This window comes from Apodemus sylvaticus, chromosome 11 (assembly GCF_947179515.1).
Source record: "Apodemus sylvaticus chromosome 11, mApoSyl1.1, whole genome shotgun sequence".
NCBI lineage: Eukaryota > Metazoa > Chordata > Mammalia > Rodentia > Muridae > Apodemus > Apodemus sylvaticus.
The window spans coordinates 76414369-76434967 of NC_067482.1; the positions used below are offsets into that span (position 1 = coordinate 76414369).

The window sequence follows — 20599 nt, forward strand, 5'->3', positions numbered from 1 at the left end:
TAAACAAACACAGCAGTGTGCAGGTCACCATCACACACAACAAAATGACAGGGGTATCAGCAGTGAGAAGCATGTCCAAGTTCATGTGATCAAAGGACAGCAGGCAGTCCCTGTCACTGAGTCCACAAAGCCTCTACTCCACATCCTAGAGGAAACAAAGTCCCCAGGCTGCATCAGCTGGTCCTCAAAAGCACATAGCAGACTGTCCACCAGCCAAGGTGTTGAGAAGACCAAATGTAAACACATGTCAGGCAAGCAGCCTCACCCGAGTCAGAGCTCAGAGAGTAGAGCGCTCAGGACCAGGAGGGCAAGACAAGAAAGCCTGCTATCATCGCACTCCTGGCTGCCCACAGGAACTCTAAGCAATACAGAGACCCAGTAGCTATTTCTATACCTGAAACAAAAACTGTGTGCAGACTTGGGTTAGGGACCAGCCCTTTCAGAACAGCAGGTGTTCGTCTGTAAAGAGTTGAGGATTTTAGGCTCTTCACTCGCCCACTTCCACTCCTAGATGTGCTTTCTTTTTCTAATAAGCTATTTCTGTTCCATCTTAACTTAAAAAGCATAACTTTCTCCGTCTCCCCTCCTTGCAGCTGCCAAGATTTTCACCTAATGTGTATTTAAAAAAAAAGAAGAAACTCTTAATTAAATTGCCCATGAGAGAGAGAGAGAGAGAGAAAGAGAGAGAGAAGAGAGAGAGAGGAGCGAGAGAGAGGGGGAGAGAGAGAGAGGAGAGAGAAAGAGGAGAGAGAGAGAGGAGAGAGAGAGGGAGAGAGAGGGAGAGAGAGGGAGAGAGAGAGAGAGAGAGAGAGAGAGAGAGAGGGAGAGAGAGAGAGAGAGAGAGAGAGAGAGAGAGAGAGAGAGAGAGAGAGAGAGAGAGAGAATGACACAAACACTCAGATCTGACTTTCACAGTGCTGGGCCACGAACACACTGGTACTCAGCAGGTCAGGGCTCCAGGAGCTAGGCCTATTCCCCTTGGCATTTCTGCCACACAGCATGAAGAGCAAGCCAGAGTTAAGTACCTGAAGACACAGAAAAGCTCACAATACACAGACTGAACTGCAGATTCCTTCCCAGGGAAGATGTCAACATACCCTTAATACCCTTGTCTCCACTACTTAATGCACTTGCAGTAAAATCCAGAAGGTGGCCCAGATTTTAGAGCTTCCACATTGGGATGTGCAAAGCTCCAGTGGAAAGGCTCCAGGGTCTCCTCCACCACAGGAATGCAATCCCAGCACTGAGCGAGCAGCCACCAGCAAAGAGGGAGAGTCCAAGGCTAAGCAATTTCTTCTCAAAACCCACAAATTCCCAAGTCTCAAAACTCTGTTTCTAAGGTCCTCAAGAGATGCAAGTGTCCCTGTGCCTGCCTCACTGGGAGGGAGTGCTTCAGACACAGGCCATTCTGCACTGAACCAAGCAAACCTTTCCTTTCAAAAGTTGCTTTTCTCAGATATTTTGTTGTAGCAAAAAGAGAAGTAACTAATGAGGAGACATATTTGTAAGACGCTGGAGCAATAACTTTCATATAAGCTAGCTGTGTAGTTGCGTCCGCCTCTCTGTCGTAAGAGCCCTGTGTTACATCCACATCTCAAGATGCTTCCCAACACTGAGATAGCTAGGACTGGCCTACTGGGTACACACGTGAACCTGTGCACACTGTGCAGACATGCCCTAAGTACCCAGGCAGCCTGCCCACATCTGAATAAGGCTAGCAACAGGAAATGGAGCTGCCACTGGATGAAGAACCAGCCCAAAATGTACCCTCTAATGGAGCTGACTACCCTGATGCTTTCTAAATCACCAGCAAGTCAAAACCTATGAAATGCACAAGACCCCAAAACAGTGCAGCAACTTTGACTGTGACTCTGCTGCAGCCCACGAAGCAGGACGATCAGGCCACAGACTAGCATATGGGGCATGCAGAGCATAGACAACTCCACAGACAGCAGATAAAGACTCTTAAGTTAGAGAATCACATGACAGATGGCCAAAAGTAGGAACAGGAAAGGCAATCCAGAGGGTAAAGAGCATCCCTTCCCCAGTTCTCTGACAAATTCCTTCAAGAGGTAGGTAGAAGTGAATATAAAAGTGGAAAGACAAGATGCAGTTAATACATAAATATGTAAAACAATGTTACAAGGAGTGACTTCCGACAGGAAATGAGGAACTCAATATATATCTAATTCTATCTGGTGATCAGAACAGCTTTAAACCAATACCTGAATTCCACAGCAAGTGTGTAGAGTGAAGTGAGCCTAGAAACACCCAGCTCAAGCTCTGAACCCTGCATTAGCCACTTTGTTTTATGGGTTTTATTTACTTATCTTGTTTTTTGAGAAAGGGCCTCTCTGCGAGCCCTGGATTGCTGGCTGTGCCGCTGCGCCTTACTCTTTGTTGAGTCAAATCTCCCTCTATAAGCCAGAGTGGCCTTGAACCCTCTGCTCAGACCTCAGCCAGATTTTATTATTTAGTTCTCATACTTCTGAACGGTGATCTTTTAACTGGCTTCCAACTACTACAACCAAAGCTGAACAAGTGAGGCAGGGTCACAATAAAAGCGGCCGCTGCCAACAAAGCCCAGACTTGCCCACTTGCAACTGGCAGCCTACAACAGTTAACTCTGAAAGCCAAAGGCAAGCACTAAGTTCACACTGGAAACTTCAGAAAGTGAGCCATTTCAAGTAACAACTTAGAATGCTGAAAATTGTTTTAAAAAACGACAACGGTGAAAGCACACCTCTCTACAATCTCAGAGAACTAAGACAGAGCAGTAGAGGGGAGCTACTGGGAGAGGGAGGGGGAAGAGCACTGCGAACCAAAAGGAAGGTGAGGACAGGGCAGTGAGTACCTTTCTAAAAGAGACAGACTTAGCGGGACTAAAGGTCTGCTCGAGCCCTTCGATAGTTTCCGTACAGTCAGAGAGGGGTGCGTCCTGCAACAGTAAACTGAGTCATCAGAGCACACCAGGCCCAACCTTAAAAATATCAACCAAGAAGACAGAATAAAGCCAGCTAAGAGCATGCAGCAGGGGCAGTTGTCAATGGAACGGTTGATGACAGTGGTACGTGCAGTCATTGGATATGAAACCAGGACCAAAGCTGGCCAATTTAAAAAAATAAAAAATTTTTAAAAAAAATTTAAAAAAAGCAGCAACAATCATCTACTCCTGCAGTGAGACTGAAAGCATCTTGATTTCAGAGATAACCACTTACACGATTAGTGTCAGTGTGCCACTCTATGTAAGTCGTTTTACAGAAATTCGTGTAAATGTGGACGGACCACATTTACAAGCTCACACCCACCCACTCTGCATCCCAAGCAGCACTCTGTTGCAGACACGAGTACGCCAAACAAAGGTCCAGAGCCCTCCCGCCTCCTGGCATTTCCTCAGTGCCCAGAGGACCCCAGGGGACCCCGATTCAAAGCAGTGGCCTATGAGCCCTAAAGTATGCATGCACTGTAAGGAGCAGGGCTAGATGGGTGGATACACCCTCAGCATGCTTATACCTGGTCTGCAACTCATGTAAAGTGTCTGCATTATCAGGACTTTAAACAAAGACACCCACTGGCCTAGAATACTCACCTCACAACATCATTCTGGTCTTAGTCACCGCCCACTAACGTCAGAGACACTGTGTTCTCTTACCTGAACGAGGCTTCTGTCCATCATCACACCACACAGAACCTGGGACTGAGGACCCGCCGTCTTAATGTCCTGTAAGTTCTGCTCTCGAATCTGAAGATAGGAAGAAAAATGGCACATGAACATCCCAGAGGACGGAAGCTGGAAACTTCCAGTCCTGCTGTTTACACACTTAAGACCGTGGCCATGTGCAAGCTGTCTAGGCCCATGATGCCCAGATGGCCAGGACCCACCCACTTTAGGGTACCGACCTAACTGCACAGAGGGTGATAAGCTACAGGCATAATGGACGGACTACCCTTGACCACTCATGGCTCTTTCGAGGGAAATCTGCCACGCACTCCACTTTCAGTAACATTGTGAATACATGTGGATCTCACGGTCTAACACATCAAACACAGCTCACAGATCTCTGAATGAACCCTGAAAGGCAAAGGCTGCTGTCTGTTCCTATCAAGATCAGGCTCTGCAGTTTCCACATTTTAGAACTGCTATTTGAGAAGCTTAAGAAACAGTGGAACCCCAAACTATGAGCAGAAGCACCAATATGAAAAGATAACTGTGCTAGAGTGTGCACACACCCAACCCTATAGCATATAGCACCCCCCCCAAAGCTATACCCACACCCCACCAAGTACAGACAGCAATACACACCTTGTTCCGCATCTCCTGGACCTCTTTGGGGTTAGTGTTCAATGGAACAAACAGGTTAGGGACAGCAGAGGTGGAAGTTCTATGTCCATCCTCTTTAGTCCACTGGAATATCAAGAATATGTGAAAAGTCAGGATAATGACAACAGTAAATGACACCACAGCATCCAATCTGTCCAAATGACCTCACGTCTGATCATGCACTGAACATCACAGGACGGAACCAATGACCACATTTCCTGGGTCACCCAGTAGAGTGTGATGTGGCCACTTAAAAAAAAGTGACGGGACTCAAAGCCATGACTGACAGAAAAGGGCCATTCAGAGAGCTCACTCAAAGTCTGGAGCGAATAGGCTGGCTACCCAGTGGCCCATGGTCAACTCATGGGCCTGCCAGAGCAGCCCCCAGAGACCATTGGTTCACCGCCCTGAGAGTCACCCAACACCAAAGCCAACTGGAAGCGTGGGATGACAGTCATGAGAAGCAATGTGATGCTCCTACCCCAGGGTAGGCAAAGTCTGCACTGTGAGGCAAGAGTGGGCATCACCAAAGTTCTACATTAAAATAAATGAGAGCATCAGAATGTACCAAGTATAGACTATTCCAACCCAAGACAAGTACTGTATTAGCACCAATACAGTAACTACCTAGTACAAGATTTTGGTGATGTCAAGTATTTTATATAACTTAATACTTTCAAGTGTTACAAAATATCCCGAACAAACTTAAAGCACTTCATGAGTCTTCAGAGGCTGCTTTAGATATCAGTGCGCACTGTCCACATGCTGCATTTTTCATTATTATTATGTTTGGCACTCCAATAAGATATGAGCTTTCTAGCCAATTCTAATACTTAAGCATGAGCAGGCACTGAACAGTAAAACAAGCCATCTGGCAGGGGTTATGCCTTCAGGATAGATTTGAGAGGCAATAAAAAAAGCCATAAACCATAAGAATTTAAAGGAAGCAACAAAACCATCAAATGCTTAGCTGCTGCAAGGAAGTGTGGGATGGGCATGGAGCCGTGGGTACTCACTGATGCTTCTTCTGAGACAAAAATAACTCCAGCATTTTAGTAAAAATAATTTTAGTAAAAACATTAAAACAGCCACTCAGAAGCTTGAACACATTTGAAAATAGCAATTATTGTAAATGACAATATACCAACCTGGGCACACTGCACAGAACTTGTGTTACTCCAGAACACTAAGAAGTATACTCATATGCTGACCAGGCCTTCGAGGCACACACTGACTGAATGCCTCAGGTAACCTGACTTTTCAAGCTGAGCTCCAGTGCTTGAAGCTGCTGCAGGTGCACGGTGCAAAGACTCCAGACCATGCAGCGTGCTCACAGCACCAGCAAACAGGGGCTTTGTTTGTAAGGTATACTCCATTTTACAAGTAAATCAAGTAAAGAAAGGGAGGGCAGGATGAGAGAAGAGGAAAATCCCACACCCGAGCCCTGAGGCCAGCTACAGCCATGCAGGCTCCTGACCGACCTCATGATGCAGCTGCTCAGAAGCATGGAGGCTTCTCGCCACACCAGAACCACCTGGAGAAGACAAACCTTTTTTCTCTTTTAAATATTTAAGGGGAAGCACATTTACAAGGAGACCACTCTCCTGCCTGCTTGCCCATCATGCACAGTCCCTTCACGAGGGACCATGGCAATGGGCTTTTGCTCCAGCTCAGCTCAGTATCTGGGCAGACTGTCCTAGCTAGCCTGTCCAAAATCATGGCCCGTCCATCCTCAGAGGAATGTCGCAGCACCGGGCATCAAGCACTTCTCAGAGCACACGAGAACCCTGAGCAGCAATCGTATGTAGCCCAGCACCCCTGGCTGAGTCTTGTCGCTGGTGCCTGTAGATGGCCTGCGCTGCACTTGGGTCATGCCACACCCAGCAGGAGTCCGAGACTCACCACCATGGCCGTCTACTCATGCAACAGTCCATGCAGAGGGCAGCTGGCATAAGCATTCGGAGGCTGTGGGATAGAGGACAGGCAATAATGCTGAGCAAGGACAGAGGTCAGTGAAGAGCTGGCCAGAAAACCGCAAGAAGAAAACTGCGTAAGAAGATACCAGAGATAAAGCAGTTTTGGTAACACAGCAAATGCACTCGGTCAAGTTTGCAACACTAAAGAATAAGGTTTATGCCGTGAGTGTTTTTTCAGAAATGAACTGTAAGTTTTCTCAGACAGACACTGAGTTAAAGGCAAGCTCCTGCTGTTAGGTTAATAATGTAAGTTCTTTAGTACTTTTACTATGTGTAGAGTTGGGTTAGCTGAAATTACTAAAGAGGTACTTTATATCTTAAGCAGTTTCAAGCAGACAGTATTAACTGGGATTTTAGCTAAGACATAAAGTAGATTTTGGCTCAGGAAGAAGCAAGTCACACAGGCGGTGCTCATTAATGAGGTCAGAAAGTTCCCAAAGCCTCCGAAGCCCCAGCTGCCCAACTTGCTCTACGTCATCTAACTATGAACAGTAAGGTAGGCACAGACCAAGCAGTTGGTAATACAGCTTGGCACGCAGACACCGGACGAGAGAGACTGCAGCAAGGGTTTCACGTGATCGTGTGTAATGTTCGTCCACACCTTAGTCTTCGACTTGGGACTGCTTCCGTTCTGCCCCTCCTCAGAAGCGTCATCACCCCGGCCAGAGTTCAGCCATCTTGTCTTCTCTCGCTGCTGCTTCTGAAAACTGTGTCTGAGAGGCGAGCAAGTGCCCGAATCGCCATCACTGGCAAAGGAGTGGCCCGTGACACTGGCAGGGACTTCCACATCGCTGTGCTTTTTAGATCTCTCTCTCAGAGCAGGGTATCGATAGGGGTAGCCAGTTCTGTAGCCCTGTGATTTAAAGAGGGAAAAGCAGTCCGTACTCCAGATCTCAAAACAAAATTTCACTTTGGGTATACGGTACGAGACCATCTCAAAAATAAACAAACAAATAGAGTGGCACCCAAAGGTGTTGGCTTCCACAAGCACACACAAGCACACACAGCCCAAAAAATTTCAAGAACTGGTTCTCAGGTATTTGAGCACATTTGAATTCAGTCTTCAACTTGAGCTTGTGATGATCATCTGCTACACTTCAAAAGCTGTGCCCTACACAACTCACACTTCTGCTGCACCAACTTCCTTGCTAACATCCTCAGAGATAGTCGGGGACATCCTCATTTCACCCATCCAACACTAAGCAGCCAATAGTGGACGCAAACAGATTGACAGAAGACTCTGGGTCCCCATCTCTTGTAACTCTCTCACCTTGTGGCATGGGTGGAACTTACAAACTTGCTTCTAGGCCTTGGCATTCGTTACAGAGGACAAGCATGGATTACACAAAAACAGTAGTGCCTATTTTTTTTTTTTTTTTGTATTTTTCGAGACAGGGTTTCTCTATGTAGCCCTGGCTGTCCTGGAACTCACTCTATAGACCAGGCTGGCTTCGAACTCAGAAATCCGCCTGCCTCTGCCTCCCAGAGTGCTGGGATTACAGGCGTGCGCCACCACCGCCCAGCCAGTAGTGCCTATTTTATGGGTCTCTGTCACACTGCTAGCTCTGTACTGCTAGCTACCATGAATACTGCAGCTACAAAGGAACATTCTCTGGAAGTGGATCATCCCCAGCTGAACTTCCTGACTGCAGCCATCAGACTTCATTGGTGTCTGGGGTGCTGACCCAAGGAAATAATGAAGTGCTGTTTCAAATCATTAAACTTAATCTATTTTGCTACATAACATAGGGGGCCCCAAGATGGCTCAGCAGATGAAGACACTTGCTAATAAACATGACATCTGAGTTCAATCCCTGGAGCCCATGTGGTAGAAGGAGAAAACTGTCTCCTGCAGGCTGCCCTTTGACTTTCACATATATGCCACAGCATATACGATGCCCCACTCAAAATCCAGTTATTTTAAAAAGCACATCATGGGTCAGACAAATGTTTCCTAACTTATCCAATGGTGGGACTATGCCGGCCATATCCACCCATCCTGAGGCTGCACCCTGTGACAGAGGTACTCTAGAAATATTCCCACAAGCAGCAGAGTAGAGGGCTGCTTTGGAAGGCTGAGGTGGTGTCATGAGCATCAGCTGTCAACTTGGAGACATCTCCTAATTGTTAGCTGATATTAGGAGGGCCCAGCTGGCTGTGGGAGGTGCCGTGTCGAGGCAGTTGTAGAAGAAGGGTCGCTGATGGATTCTGCTCTAGCTATTGCTTGGAGTTGCTGGATGTCCTGTGCTGACTTCCCACAATGATAAGTTGTCCAAGCTGCATTCTTAGCTCCCACTAGGTCCAAAGACAAAATTCTATTTAAAGATACATCAAGGGGCTAGAGACATTGCTCAGTAGTTAAGAACACTTACACCTTTTACAGGACCCAAGTTTAGTAACCAGCACCCAAGGTGGGAGGGTCACCACAGCCTGTAACTCCAGCTCCAGCGGATCTATCATCCTCTTGTGGACTCTGTGGGCACTACACTCACACACAAACTCCCAAACAAACACACACATAATTTAAAATAAATTCTTAGAAAGGAAAAAAAGAATAAACTTAGAATGTGTCTCAGTTCGAATGATTGGCTAGCATGTACAGAGCCCTGAGTTTCAGCCCTAGCACCGCATAAAACCAGACATGGTGCCATACACCCTTTAATGCCAGTGCTTGAAAACTACAGACAGTAGGTTCAGGAGTTCAGTCATCCACAGCCACACGGCAAATTTGGAGACATCCTCCTGGCTTCATGAGACTTCATCTAAATCAATCAATCAATCAATCAATAAATAAATAAGTTTATTTTTAAAAAAAATTGTTATGTCATATTTTATTATGATTTAGCCTACAAACATAAACTGGTAATTCTTCAAGACTTTTTAGTATGACACAGCATTCAGATACACATGAAGACAACCATTTTGACTGCTATGAAAAACATTTGAGCTTTAGAACAATAAGCAACATTCTCACCAGATTATCGAGCATCCGCATAAGAGCTTCGAATTCTTGTTCCCCAATCTGCCACTTGGGAGGTGACCCAGAGCCTTCCCCCGCTGGAGTCCCTGGAGAACGGGATTTGGCTTTGTACTTCCCAGGATCCAGCAGAACTACATTGTCTGGTCCCCCAGCACTCGCCAGAGTTCGAACCTTTTCAAAACCAGCAAACAATATGACTTGGATCCACAAAGATCAAGACAGCCAGATGACACAGAGAATACGTAACAATACAGCTCTCCACAGGAAGCAGTAAAACATGTGGTGCACTTCCAGGGATTATAAAGTCATTTTCAGAGATTTTCTTAACAATGACAACATATGGACAGCAGTAAGGAATGGGAACGTTTGCTTATTACCTGACAGATGTCAGGGCTGGATGGCGGGGCAGCAGGAGCGGGAGGCCAAGCAGAGCAGTATGAGGCATACTGACTGACACTGACAAGCAAAACACTTGTAGGTTTCTACTCTAGACTTTCAAAAGGATACTGAAGGGCGAGTGCAGTAATATTTAGAGAATATGCATAAAGCTATAGCACACACCAATACTCCAAAAGTGATACGTGCATGTGTGTATGAAAAATTAGAAATGAAAACTCCAGAAATCTTTCTAAGTTCCAAATAATGAGCTTGCCATGGCTAAAGGATTGCTCAAAGCTTCACTCATGGAAAACAAGTATTAGAAAATCCACACGAACCCCAGAGACATCCAAATAAACCATTAGCTAAATGGAATGGCCTACCTGGATCTCACACGCAACCACAAGGTTATGGATGTAATAGAAGGCCTCCTCCACACTCTCTCCGACTGACACAAGCCCGTGATTCCGGAGAATGAGAACCTGAGGGAAGCAAGGGAGCTCTGTGGAACAAGGCGCCAAGGCTCACCCTTCTAGGCTCTACAACTGAAAATACTACAAGATGCTACTGACCTTGCTTTTAGGGCCCAGATTTTTCTGAATCAAAATTTTTTCCTCTTCATCAACCAGAATGCCGTGATAGTCATGATAAGCAACATCTCCAAGGGAAAGTGCCTCCGGGGAAATAGGCAAGAGTCCACACTTCATTGCAGAGACCTGGACAGCAAGTGGTCACCATAACAAAGAAAAGCCACAGTTAAGCAGCAACTCAAGACCCACGAATGCGTTCCTCACAGAGATAAAATGACACTGATGCATGTTTAGCTTCATTTTCTTGTTGGGAATAAATGAACCCATAAACTTAGATTTCATCTTCACTTCCAGGGCCCCTGACAGCAGCTGGGAGAACTTGGGAGAGAAAGCATGACTGGGGTTTTCCAGAGGTTACAGATGCTGTGCCAGTCAGCGGTCATCATGGCTTAGGGAGAGGACCACAACAGGCCCTCTGAGGACCGTGTCTCAAGGGGAAAAGTTTCAAGTGCTAAGGTTTTGTTCATGTTTTATTTTAGGCTGTAGGTAAGAGAAAAATATCTGAAAGTTTCATAAAAAGTAATTTATAACAAATGGACAATTACATACTTATAATTCCTCTATATTTATTTAAGTAAATTAAGTGTTGTTGGAATCGTTTGGTTTTGGTCTGGAGTTCACTATGTAGACCAGGCTGGTCTTGAGCTCACAAAGATCTGCCTGCCTCCTCCTTGAGTACTGGGATTAAAGGTGTGTGCCACTATGCCCAGAAATATAGTAAAGTTTTTAAGTAAAAAAATTTTTTAAAAGTTTTAAAGTAAAGTTGAGTCTCAAATAAAACATTCTGAGTAGCCAGACATGGTGGGTTAGGCCTGTCTGTCAGCCCAGCTCCTCACAGACTAGGACAGAATGATCACAAGTTCAAAAAGCAGCCTGGGCTACAGAGTAAAACTGACTCAAAAAATAAAGTACAAAGGACAAGCTCAGCATACAGCACGGGGCTCATTTGCATAAGGCCCGAGCTTCAATCCTCAGCACTACAAACAAACAAACATTTACCCAGCTTTTGTGTGCCTAAAACTCCCTCACATCTATTGCAGAATGTGCTGACTTTTAGCATTCACTTAAGCCAAGATGGTAGTTGAAGCCTTTAGTCCTAGCACTCTGGTGGCCAGAGCAGGTGACTCTGTGAGCTCAGGGCTATCCTGGTTATGCCTTACCTATAACTCATTCTGAGTTATAGAGTTCAAGGGTATCCAAGGCTACACAGTGGGACCCTGTCTCAAAAAACAAGATAAGGAAAAAAATAAAAATAAAAGAAACATATTCAGGGCTTGAGAGATGGCTCAGGAGGTTAAGAGCACTGACTGCTCTTCCAGAGGTCCTGAGTTCAAATCCCAGCAACCACATGGTGGCTCACAATCATCTGTAATGAGATGCCCTCTTTTGGTGTGTCTGAAAACAGCTACAGTGTACTCACGTAACAAAAAATAAATATTAAAAAAAGAAACATATTCAGTTGCATAAGTACAGATTTGTACTTCTCACCCTGAGAGGCTGAGGCAGGACAATCATCACATGTTCAAAGACAACTTAGACTACATTAGGAGACCTTGTCCTAGAAGGTTGAGGCAAAAGAATTGCTACAAGTAGCTATACAGTTCCAGGTCAGCCAGGACTGCATAGTAATGGTCTATCTTTGGAATGGGAGGGAGGGAGGGAGAGAGGGAGGGAGGCAGGCAGGCAGGCAAGGAAGAGGGGAAAGCAAGTCAAACTAGAGGCTGAGGGTATAGCTCAGGGTTAGAATTATGTAGGCTTCGTTCTATCCCAGAAAGAGGATTTTAAAATAGAAAAGCCAAACAGTTGAGAAGCCTTTTGAGAAGTCCCGTATGTAAGTGTGTCTGCTGTCTATGAGAGTAGAGGTGGGTGAACCAGAAGACAACACCAAGAGTCCTGGTCCACTGCTCTTCACCGCATTCCCTTGAGACCATGCCTTTCACTAAACCTAGAGCTGAGCTGGTAGCCATGAAGCCCAGTGGTCTTCCTGGTCCGCCTGTCAGAGATGAGGTTACAAGCACGCATGCAACCACATACAGTTTGTCTGTGGATCCTAGGTATCTGAATTAAAGTTCTTTTGCTTGAGAAGTAAACCCTCTGCTGAGCCATCTCACCAGGTTCAAACATACGTGTGTGTGCGTGTATATATAAAATTATGACTTATTAACTTCCTACAACAAGCAAAGGCAAGTCAGAGCTTTCAAACCTGTGAAGAAAGCTGGGCATACATGGCACATGCCTTTAGTCCCAGCTTCTGTGAGGCAGAGGCAGATGGATCTCTGTGAATATAAAGCCAACCTGGTCTACACAGTGAGTTCCAGGACAGCCAAAGATACATAGTTGAGACCCTGTTTTGAAAAAATAAAAACAAAACCAAAGAAACAAACAAAATGAGACGTACAAAGCTCCCCGCGTGGCACACTCACCGCAGCCCCTGCCGGGGTGTGAATGTGCACAATACACTTGGCGTCTGGTCGTGCAGCATAAATTGCAGAATGCAAAGTGAAGCCAGCCTGATTTACTCCTAGGTTAGTACTTCCACGATCTACTATATCTCCTTGTAGATTGACCTTAACCTGCAAATAAAGAAGCAAACCTTTAAATATCAAGAAGAATTCAAAGTACCCTTACTAGAAAACACTGAAGGCTAAGAAAAACTGTCTATAACTTCTTTTAAAGGTTCCTCCTCAACTAACCACACTTGCATATGTTCAGTTAGGCTCTGCAACTGGACGTGAGGGCACTTAAAGATCTACTAGAAGTGTTATAAACCCAATGGATGCCAAAGAGAAGGGTATTCTCACCAAGCTGGATGCGGTCACTTCACTGTAGAGAAGTCCAAAAGGTACGATGAGGAAGTGTTCCTGCTCAGAGTTCACTCTGGTCTACGGGAAAACGCCTGAGTCAGCACGGAAGTAATTTTACAGAGGTAAAATTACCTGTGTCACTTACAGGACACAAACTCACAGGTGAATGACTAGGTAGGAACTAAAGCTTACAGTCTACCACAAAGCTAGGATGATCCGTACAGCAATTTAACTTATCATATACATACTGGTCACAATGAAAACAAGCCAAACAACCCAGTTCTATATTCAACCTCTGCCAGGTCATTGTAAGGTCATTCTGATGCAACCAGTCTAATGGGAAAATGGTGCCAAACCTCAGAAGAAGAATAATGAAACAAACATCTTTTAAAAAAAAAAGTTTTTCAAGGAGCTAGAAAAATGGCTCAAACATTAAAAGCACTTGGTGCTCTTGCAGAGGACCTGGTTCTGCTTGCCAGAGTTCTTATCAGGTAGTTCCCAACAACCTCTAACTCCAGTTCCAGGAGATCCAACCCCAGTTTGGACTCTGTGAATACCTGCATATATATGGTAAACACACAGACAAGAAAGCACATACACATAAACATAAAATAGATAAAAGTTTCCAATTAGATTTTGTTAATACACAAACCTGGAGGACAATGGGAAGATGGTAATATTCACAAATGAGCACAATCTTTCCTCAATGTTTGATATAGTTTAGATATAGTTTAGAAAGTCCCGATACCAAAATATCATCACCCTCTGGCTACTCTGCATCGTCCACAGTGTTTATCTCTCTCTCTCTACAATTCCTTCAGCACAGAAAGGCACAATATACCCAGCGTATATCAAAACAGCAGGAATATAGCAGTAAAAAAGAAGAGACCTTCCCCCAGTAAAATAAATAAATAAATAAATAATAAAGAAATACATACATACATACATACATACATAAGATCTCATTTTGATAAGAAACTGTTTTGGGGGCCTAGAGAGATAGTTCAGTGGTTAAGAGCACTGATTGCTCTTCCAAAGATCCTGAGTTCAAATCCCAGCAACCACATGGTAGCTCAAAACCATCTCTAAAGAGATCTAATGCCCTCTTCTAGTGCATCTGAAGAGAGCTACAGTGTACTTAGATATAGTAATAAATAAATCTTTAGGGCCAGAGCGAGCATGGCCGACCGGAGTGAACAGAGGCACAGAATTCAAATTCCCAGCAACCACATGATGGCTCACAACCATCAGTACAGCTACAGGGTACTCACATGGCTTTTTTTTTTTTTTTTTTTTTTTTTTTTGGATAGACTTAAGTGCTTTTCTACAGGGCTGAAGCATGCCTGTGATCTCAGCACTTGGGAAGCTAAAATAGAATGATCCTGAGTCCTCACGGATTAGACATAAGCATGGTGCACACATGCTGTGTTAGCAAACCCCACAGCACTAGCTAAGCTTAGGTACAGTATTTATAGAGGGAGTAAAAGGGAAAGGAAGAAGGGCGAGAAAAGACAGTGAGAAGACTTAATTTCCTGCTTACTAAGATGTGGACAATTTTTCATATAATAGTTCTTATTTCTGTAAAGATAAAGTATTTTCTTGTATTTTGTTCATTTTATATTGATTTATCCATTTTTTTTCTTTTTTTCCCTGAGGCCAGCCTGGCCTATATAGCAAATTCCAAGTCAGCCAGAGCTATAGACAACCTTTTCTCAAAAAATAACAATATACAATTCTAATTGTAAGCTTAACATAGTAAATGTTTTAATAGAAAACACCTAGCCAGGCGGTGGTGATGCACGCCCGTAATCCCAGCACTCTGGGAGGCAGAGGCAGGCGGATTTCTAAGTTTGAGGCCAGCCAGGTCTACAGAGTGAGTTCCAGGACAGCCAGGGCTATACAGAGAAACCCTGTCTCGAAAAAACCAAATCCAGAAAACACTTAAAATATCCAATTCTTAGTCTAAAGCAAAAGGTGTTACAGAATTCAGACATCAAATGAAAGGAGGGCATTTCTGAGCAGATGTCTTCAGCGGTGGTCTTGTCTACCTCCCCTGCTCCTCTGTAATGAGGATGGGCAGCCCCAAGCACACCCCAGCACGCAGGAGGAAGGGTGGACTTGCTACAGAGATGGATACTACATCCCTGATATCCAATGCACTGGCCAGACCTTCACCTCAGAGCTCAGCATTCCATGGACTCTAGACTGGAGCTGAGACGATCGCCAGTGACGACGTTGACTAAGACATGTGCAAAGACTTGACACAGGACAGAAAGGTCTGCGCACCAGCTAAGAATCACCAAGAGAGGCTCCTCAGCCCAGTATCCAGCTGGGCCGCTGGCTTGCCCTTTCCCTTCCCCAAGGCTTCTCTAAATCTGATACCACGTTAAAGACCTAAGTCCCTCTGTCCTCTTCAAGCCTCTGACACCTGCCAGTACTAGAAAATCCCCTGAGCAGAAAATCCCTGACCCTCTTCCAGAGTAAGGACAAAATGACTCTTAGCAATTGTTTTTGCACTAATACTGCTAATATCTCTCCCCTGTTAAGTATCTACATAATATCTGGATGGTATGATGGTATCCAACGATAAAACAAATAGATATCATAAACCTTAATAACAAAACCAAAAATACTCTAAAATTTAAAAAGTCAAAAGAGTAGGATGGTTTCTTCTTTTATTAAAGATTCCCTGATTTCAGTTTATAAAGTAAAATAAAATATTTTTGGTAACTTGAATTTTTTAACTCTGTATTAATAACCAAATATCACTTATAGCCAGAACAGTAAACATTTAACTAGCATTTTAATTTTGTCAATGCCAAGCAAAAAAATTTTTTTCGAGACACGGTTTCTCTGTATAACCCTGGCTATCCTGGAACTCATTCTGTAAACCAGGCTGGCCTCGAACTCAGAAATCCTCCCACTTCTGCCTCCCTAGTGCTGGTGCGCCACCACTGCCCAACAGTGCCAAACAAATTACAGGGAAGAGGGGAAAGACTCATTAATTTAAGTCAAAGTCACTAAAATAGCATTCACAAGAGGGTGAGTTATACATGGCACCTTTAAAACATACAAATAAGCTGCCGTCAGAGCCCGGCCCCACACTTCCTATTCCTATTACAGCTGTAACATCTTCCTAGAACCTATTAGCATTAAACCTGAGCTTTCTGGCCAGTCCAGTCAGCTGGAAAGGCCAGCAGATGGTCAGTGGCAAATAAACTAAACTAACTGGTCCTACTGCTCAGCTACCAAGGTTTCTACTGAGGTCTTTTTCACAATTTCCTAAAGTAATTTCAGTTCGTCCTGGTGGCATACCTACACAGTGCCAGACACTGCTCCTGGTCCCAGGCCCACAAGAGGGGGCACAGAGCAGCTCTGCTTACACAGCTGGTACTCCTGTGACAACTATGCCATAAGACTGCACAGTTGGGTGTCAGTCACTGCTACATGGAACACAAGACTGCATTCTAACAGTAACGGCGTGAGTGGACAGAAGGAGGCAACCTGGCATCTGCAGTAAGGATTACACCACACTGCTAACGAGGGAAGCACTAGAGTGTAACTTCAGGTTTCACATCCCCAGAGCCCAGGACGGAGCTGGACTAGGCACTCCTCACAAGCTCACTCGTGGAAACCTCCACTCGTACATGAAGAAAGGCTTAAGCAGGCTAAGCAGTTGCTGACATCTGTTGCCGCAAAGCAAACAGCAGCACCAGTGTGATTGTGATGCCATGATTCCAAATCTCTCTTTAGGCCTCTGTAACACCTACAGAAGGTATGCTTGTTGCAATAGGCAGGTATAATGGTAATTTTAAAAAATTCAGGATTGTCAAGTTGGAGTCAATCTGGGTCACAAACTGAGTTAAAACCAGCCTCAAAAAATAGTGAAAGTGCAGGCTGAGAGGCACCCAGCACTGAGTGCTGTTTTCTCTTCCAAAGAGATCCAAGTTCAGTACCAGCACCCACAGTGGCTTACAACGCCCTAACACTCGAGTTTCAAGGGACCCAACACAATCCTCCAGCCTCATTGAGCATCTGCACACACACAGGAAGACAGACAGACACACACACACACAAAACTTTTGAAAACAGTGAAGCTTTAGCTCTTCTGTTTATACATGTTTATATTATGTTTATATTTACATGGTGGCACACGCCTGTAATCCCAACACTCTGAGAGGCAGAGGCAAGCAGATTTCTGAGTTCGAGGCCAGCCTGGTCTACAGAGTGAGTTCCAGGACAGCCAGGGCTATACAGAGAAACCCTGTCTCGAAAAAACCAAATCCAAAAAAAAAAAAAAAAAAAAAAAAGGAGACAGGGTCACATGTAGCTCACATTAGCATTCATAGCATTCAAACAATCAAGAATGATCATGAATTTCATTTTTTTACATTCATTCATTCATTCATTGGTGCAATGTAGGCATTTGCCACAGCACCTGTGTGAGGGCTAGAGAACACTTGGAGGGATCCTTCCTTCCTTCCTTCCTTCCTTTTCACCATGTGGGTTCCAGGGACTGAATTCAGGCAACATAAACCCAGCAAAGCACATTACTGAAATGATGTGTCATGAAAGCAAGCTAGACAAAGGAGAAAGTGAAGAAAGGACTGATCAGTTAGGAAAAGGGGGGCACCGTGCACAAGGCAGAGTTCATGCAGGTCCCTCACACAACCTGAGCCGGAACAATTGAGTCAGTCCAGAGAAAGCAGACAGCCAGTAACATTGGTACAAAAACGAAGGGAGGACAGAGGCCCTGATAATGCTGGGAAGGGAACAAAACTGGAGAAACTGAAAAACCACACACAGGCAGAGAAGGCTTTGACCAGAGTCAGGAAGACAGCATTATTATTCTTAGATTTGTAAGTCATGAGTGAATTTTAGGAATGGCTTCTAATTTGGTAAACACATTAATTAGGTTAGAAAGATGTTTTAAAAAACTACTCTCATAACTTTTAACCCACGCATGCCAATTCTTGTGTTCTGCAGCAAGGAATGCAAATTGAGGGTGTTCTAAGATCTATTAACTATGTAAGATAAGCCAGTGCTACACACTTAAGCCACAGAGTCCTCACCCAGCCAGCCGCCTCTCTGGACTAAGCCGCAGCACTCAGTCATGAGTCTGGAGTACTCACTGTTATATGATTGTAGATAAGCTGAGACCACCCAAAGAGATCTGCTAGTCTGTAAAACGCTGCCAGTTTACACCGCAGTAACTTCTCCCCCTTGTCATATGCAATAGAATCAGATCCTCTAAGGTCATTCACAGGAGTAACCATACCAAGACCTAAAATAAAGAAAAACAAAAGTCAAACATTTTTATACATTTTATTGGTAATTTTTTTGTCCATATTAGACCATAAAATTTCAGAAATTTCAATGACAGAAAGACAATGTTCTCTCTGGCATTAATATATAGTTCAAAAATAGATTTAAAATGTAGTGAAATTTGTGAGATGCAGTAAAGAATAGATTAGAAGAAAATGTAGAGCCTCTGGCTGGGGGCTGTCTCGGGTGCTGCGTGTCAGGAGAAGCCTAAAGACTAGACTGTAGGAAAAACCAAAGCCATATTTTGAAAAGCTGTCTTACAGGTATTTCATCAGTGTGTAAGACATGAATCTGAAAGAGCCAGCAGTTTGGTTCTTGAAAGATCTCTGAATAGTGTTCAGTTACTTCAGTGAGTAGGTCAGGAACAAGTCATGAGGCAGGGACAAAGACAAACCCAGTAATGGTATTTCCTCTAACAATAAATGAGTTGTGGTGATGAGGGACAGTGAAGTCTACCACATGGGTAACATCTATCACAAGACAACATAGCAGAGAGTATGAGTGTTCTGATCAGGCTTCGGATATGTGGTATATCAATCAGTAGGTACATGGAAAGTGGGGCTCGAGGATCTGTGTAAGGAAAGGTGGACTGTGGTGAATACATGGATAAAAATGAGGCAGCAACAGCAATCATAGCTGGTGACATAGTTCGGAGTAATCGGGTAAAAGAAAATGCATAGAGCAGATGATTCTTCCTTGATCACTGTTTGGTACTTCCCAAATCATGCACAGTCTGTAGTCTTATTTCCCAGGTGATGATGGCATATGCTTTTAAGTCCAGCACTTGAGAAGCAGAAGCAGGCGGATCTCTGCTCTACAAATGAAGTCCCAGGACAGCAGAACTACACAGAGAAACTCTGTCTCACCCCTACCCGCCCTCCCAAAAACCAAACCCCTCATTCTGTATATTGTCCAGTGCGTACTCACATACTCATGTGGCTCACATGAGAAAGCTCAGAGCCTTGTCTGGAAGGTTACAGAGCACGGACAGAGCCAAGAACTACTCACTCATGTTCAGGGCAGCCATTCCTCCTTGTGGAGCTGCTGGGTAGACGTTTGGTACACTTGCTGTCATGAAATCTGCAATCTGCTGCAATGCCAACAGGCCTGTGGGGTTCTTCCCCTTCTTAAACTGCTCTTGTATCATGGACTCCAGCTCTTCACAAAAGGCCTACAACGCATATTAAAATGTCACACACTTTCTATTGGGAGTGCTATTATTTTATTAGAGTGAGTGTAGAACTATCAAATAAATGTTTTCACCCAGTGCTAGAGCAACAAACAGTGGTCTGAACATTTCACTTCTGAGAATATGAACTGATATATTCCTTTTTATAAGTAATTTAACAAAATAAAAGCTTAAAACTTAGAACAGGATTCAACTAATGGAAATCTATTTTAAGGAAATATAAGGAATACATGTAAATACTTAGTCATAGGTAATTAATCTCAGCATCACATTTTAAAAAGTAGGCCACATTTTAGAAATTAAAAAACAGATTCAACATGCTGAGAATTCTACAGATGCATTTAACAGGAAAATCTTAAAATCAATTGAGGCATAAAACTGTTGATATATTTTTGAGTAAAAAGTTAATATAGTCAGTTTTTATAAGAATTAAAATCTCAACTATAAAAAGATTAAAAGTATATCAAATGATAATTACAATTCTCGGGAGCAAGATTATTGATAACTTTTATATTCTACTATGGGCTTTTTTGTATTTTCTTTAAAATAGGAAATTGTTTTGTTAAAGTAGAAAGAACTGCAGGGCGATGCACAACTGTCATCCTCTGAAGGGAGCGGCTCAAGGTCAGCCTAAGCTACACAGCAACACAACACTGACAGTCAGAAGCAGCCTCACTACAGGAAACCCTACATAAAGCAACTTTCTTCATGTAGAAGAAGAAAAATAGGCATAAGATAGAAGTCCTAACATCTGGGAGGCTGAAGCAGGAGGATTGCAAGTTCAAGGCCACCTTGAGCTACATAGTGAGACTCTGTCAATTAAAGCATTAAAAAAAGAAAAGAAAAAAACCTTCTTTTATTAAATAATCCTAAATATTATTTAGGCAAAAATATATGGTAGATTGATAATGATTTTCACATTAAGTCATTAGTATAATAGGACAGATGTTTCTATGTTGTTGTGGTTTTGGTATTTTGGAATAGAGTCTAACAGCTACCTAGACATAGGTAGCTGGAATTCTCTATGTAGACCAGA

General features: G+C 43.8%; 1 protein-coding gene across 8 annotated transcripts in view; it reads right to left on the reverse strand.

Annotated features, from left to right (window-relative positions):
- The window catches only part of Add1 (adducin 1), a 65015-nt gene that overhangs the window by 8782 nt on the left and 35634 nt on the right, over positions 1-20599 (reverse strand). For 5 of the 8 annotated variants that reach the window (XM_052199544.1, XM_052199548.1, XM_052199546.1 and 2 more), the window contains exons 3-13: positions 19383-19545; positions 18182-18333; positions 13047-13127; positions 12669-12818; positions 10228-10371; positions 10039-10137; positions 9272-9448; positions 6899-7150; positions 4304-4405; positions 3653-3742; positions 2855-2938 (exon numbers count right to left, since the gene is read on the reverse strand). In XM_052199544.1, the coding sequence (XP_052055504.1) occupies positions 2855-2938; positions 3653-3742; positions 4304-4405; positions 6899-7150; positions 9272-9448; positions 10039-10137; positions 10228-10371; positions 12669-12818; positions 13047-13127; positions 18182-18333; positions 19383-19545 (1494 nt within the window). The remainder of the gene's footprint in view (positions 1-2854; positions 2939-3652; positions 3743-4303; positions 4406-6898; positions 7151-9271; positions 9449-10038; positions 10138-10227; positions 10372-12668; positions 12819-13046; positions 13128-18181; positions 18334-19382; positions 19546-20599) is intronic. The other 3 variants (XM_052199545.1, XM_052199551.1, XM_052199550.1) reach the window with 1 other exon arrangement.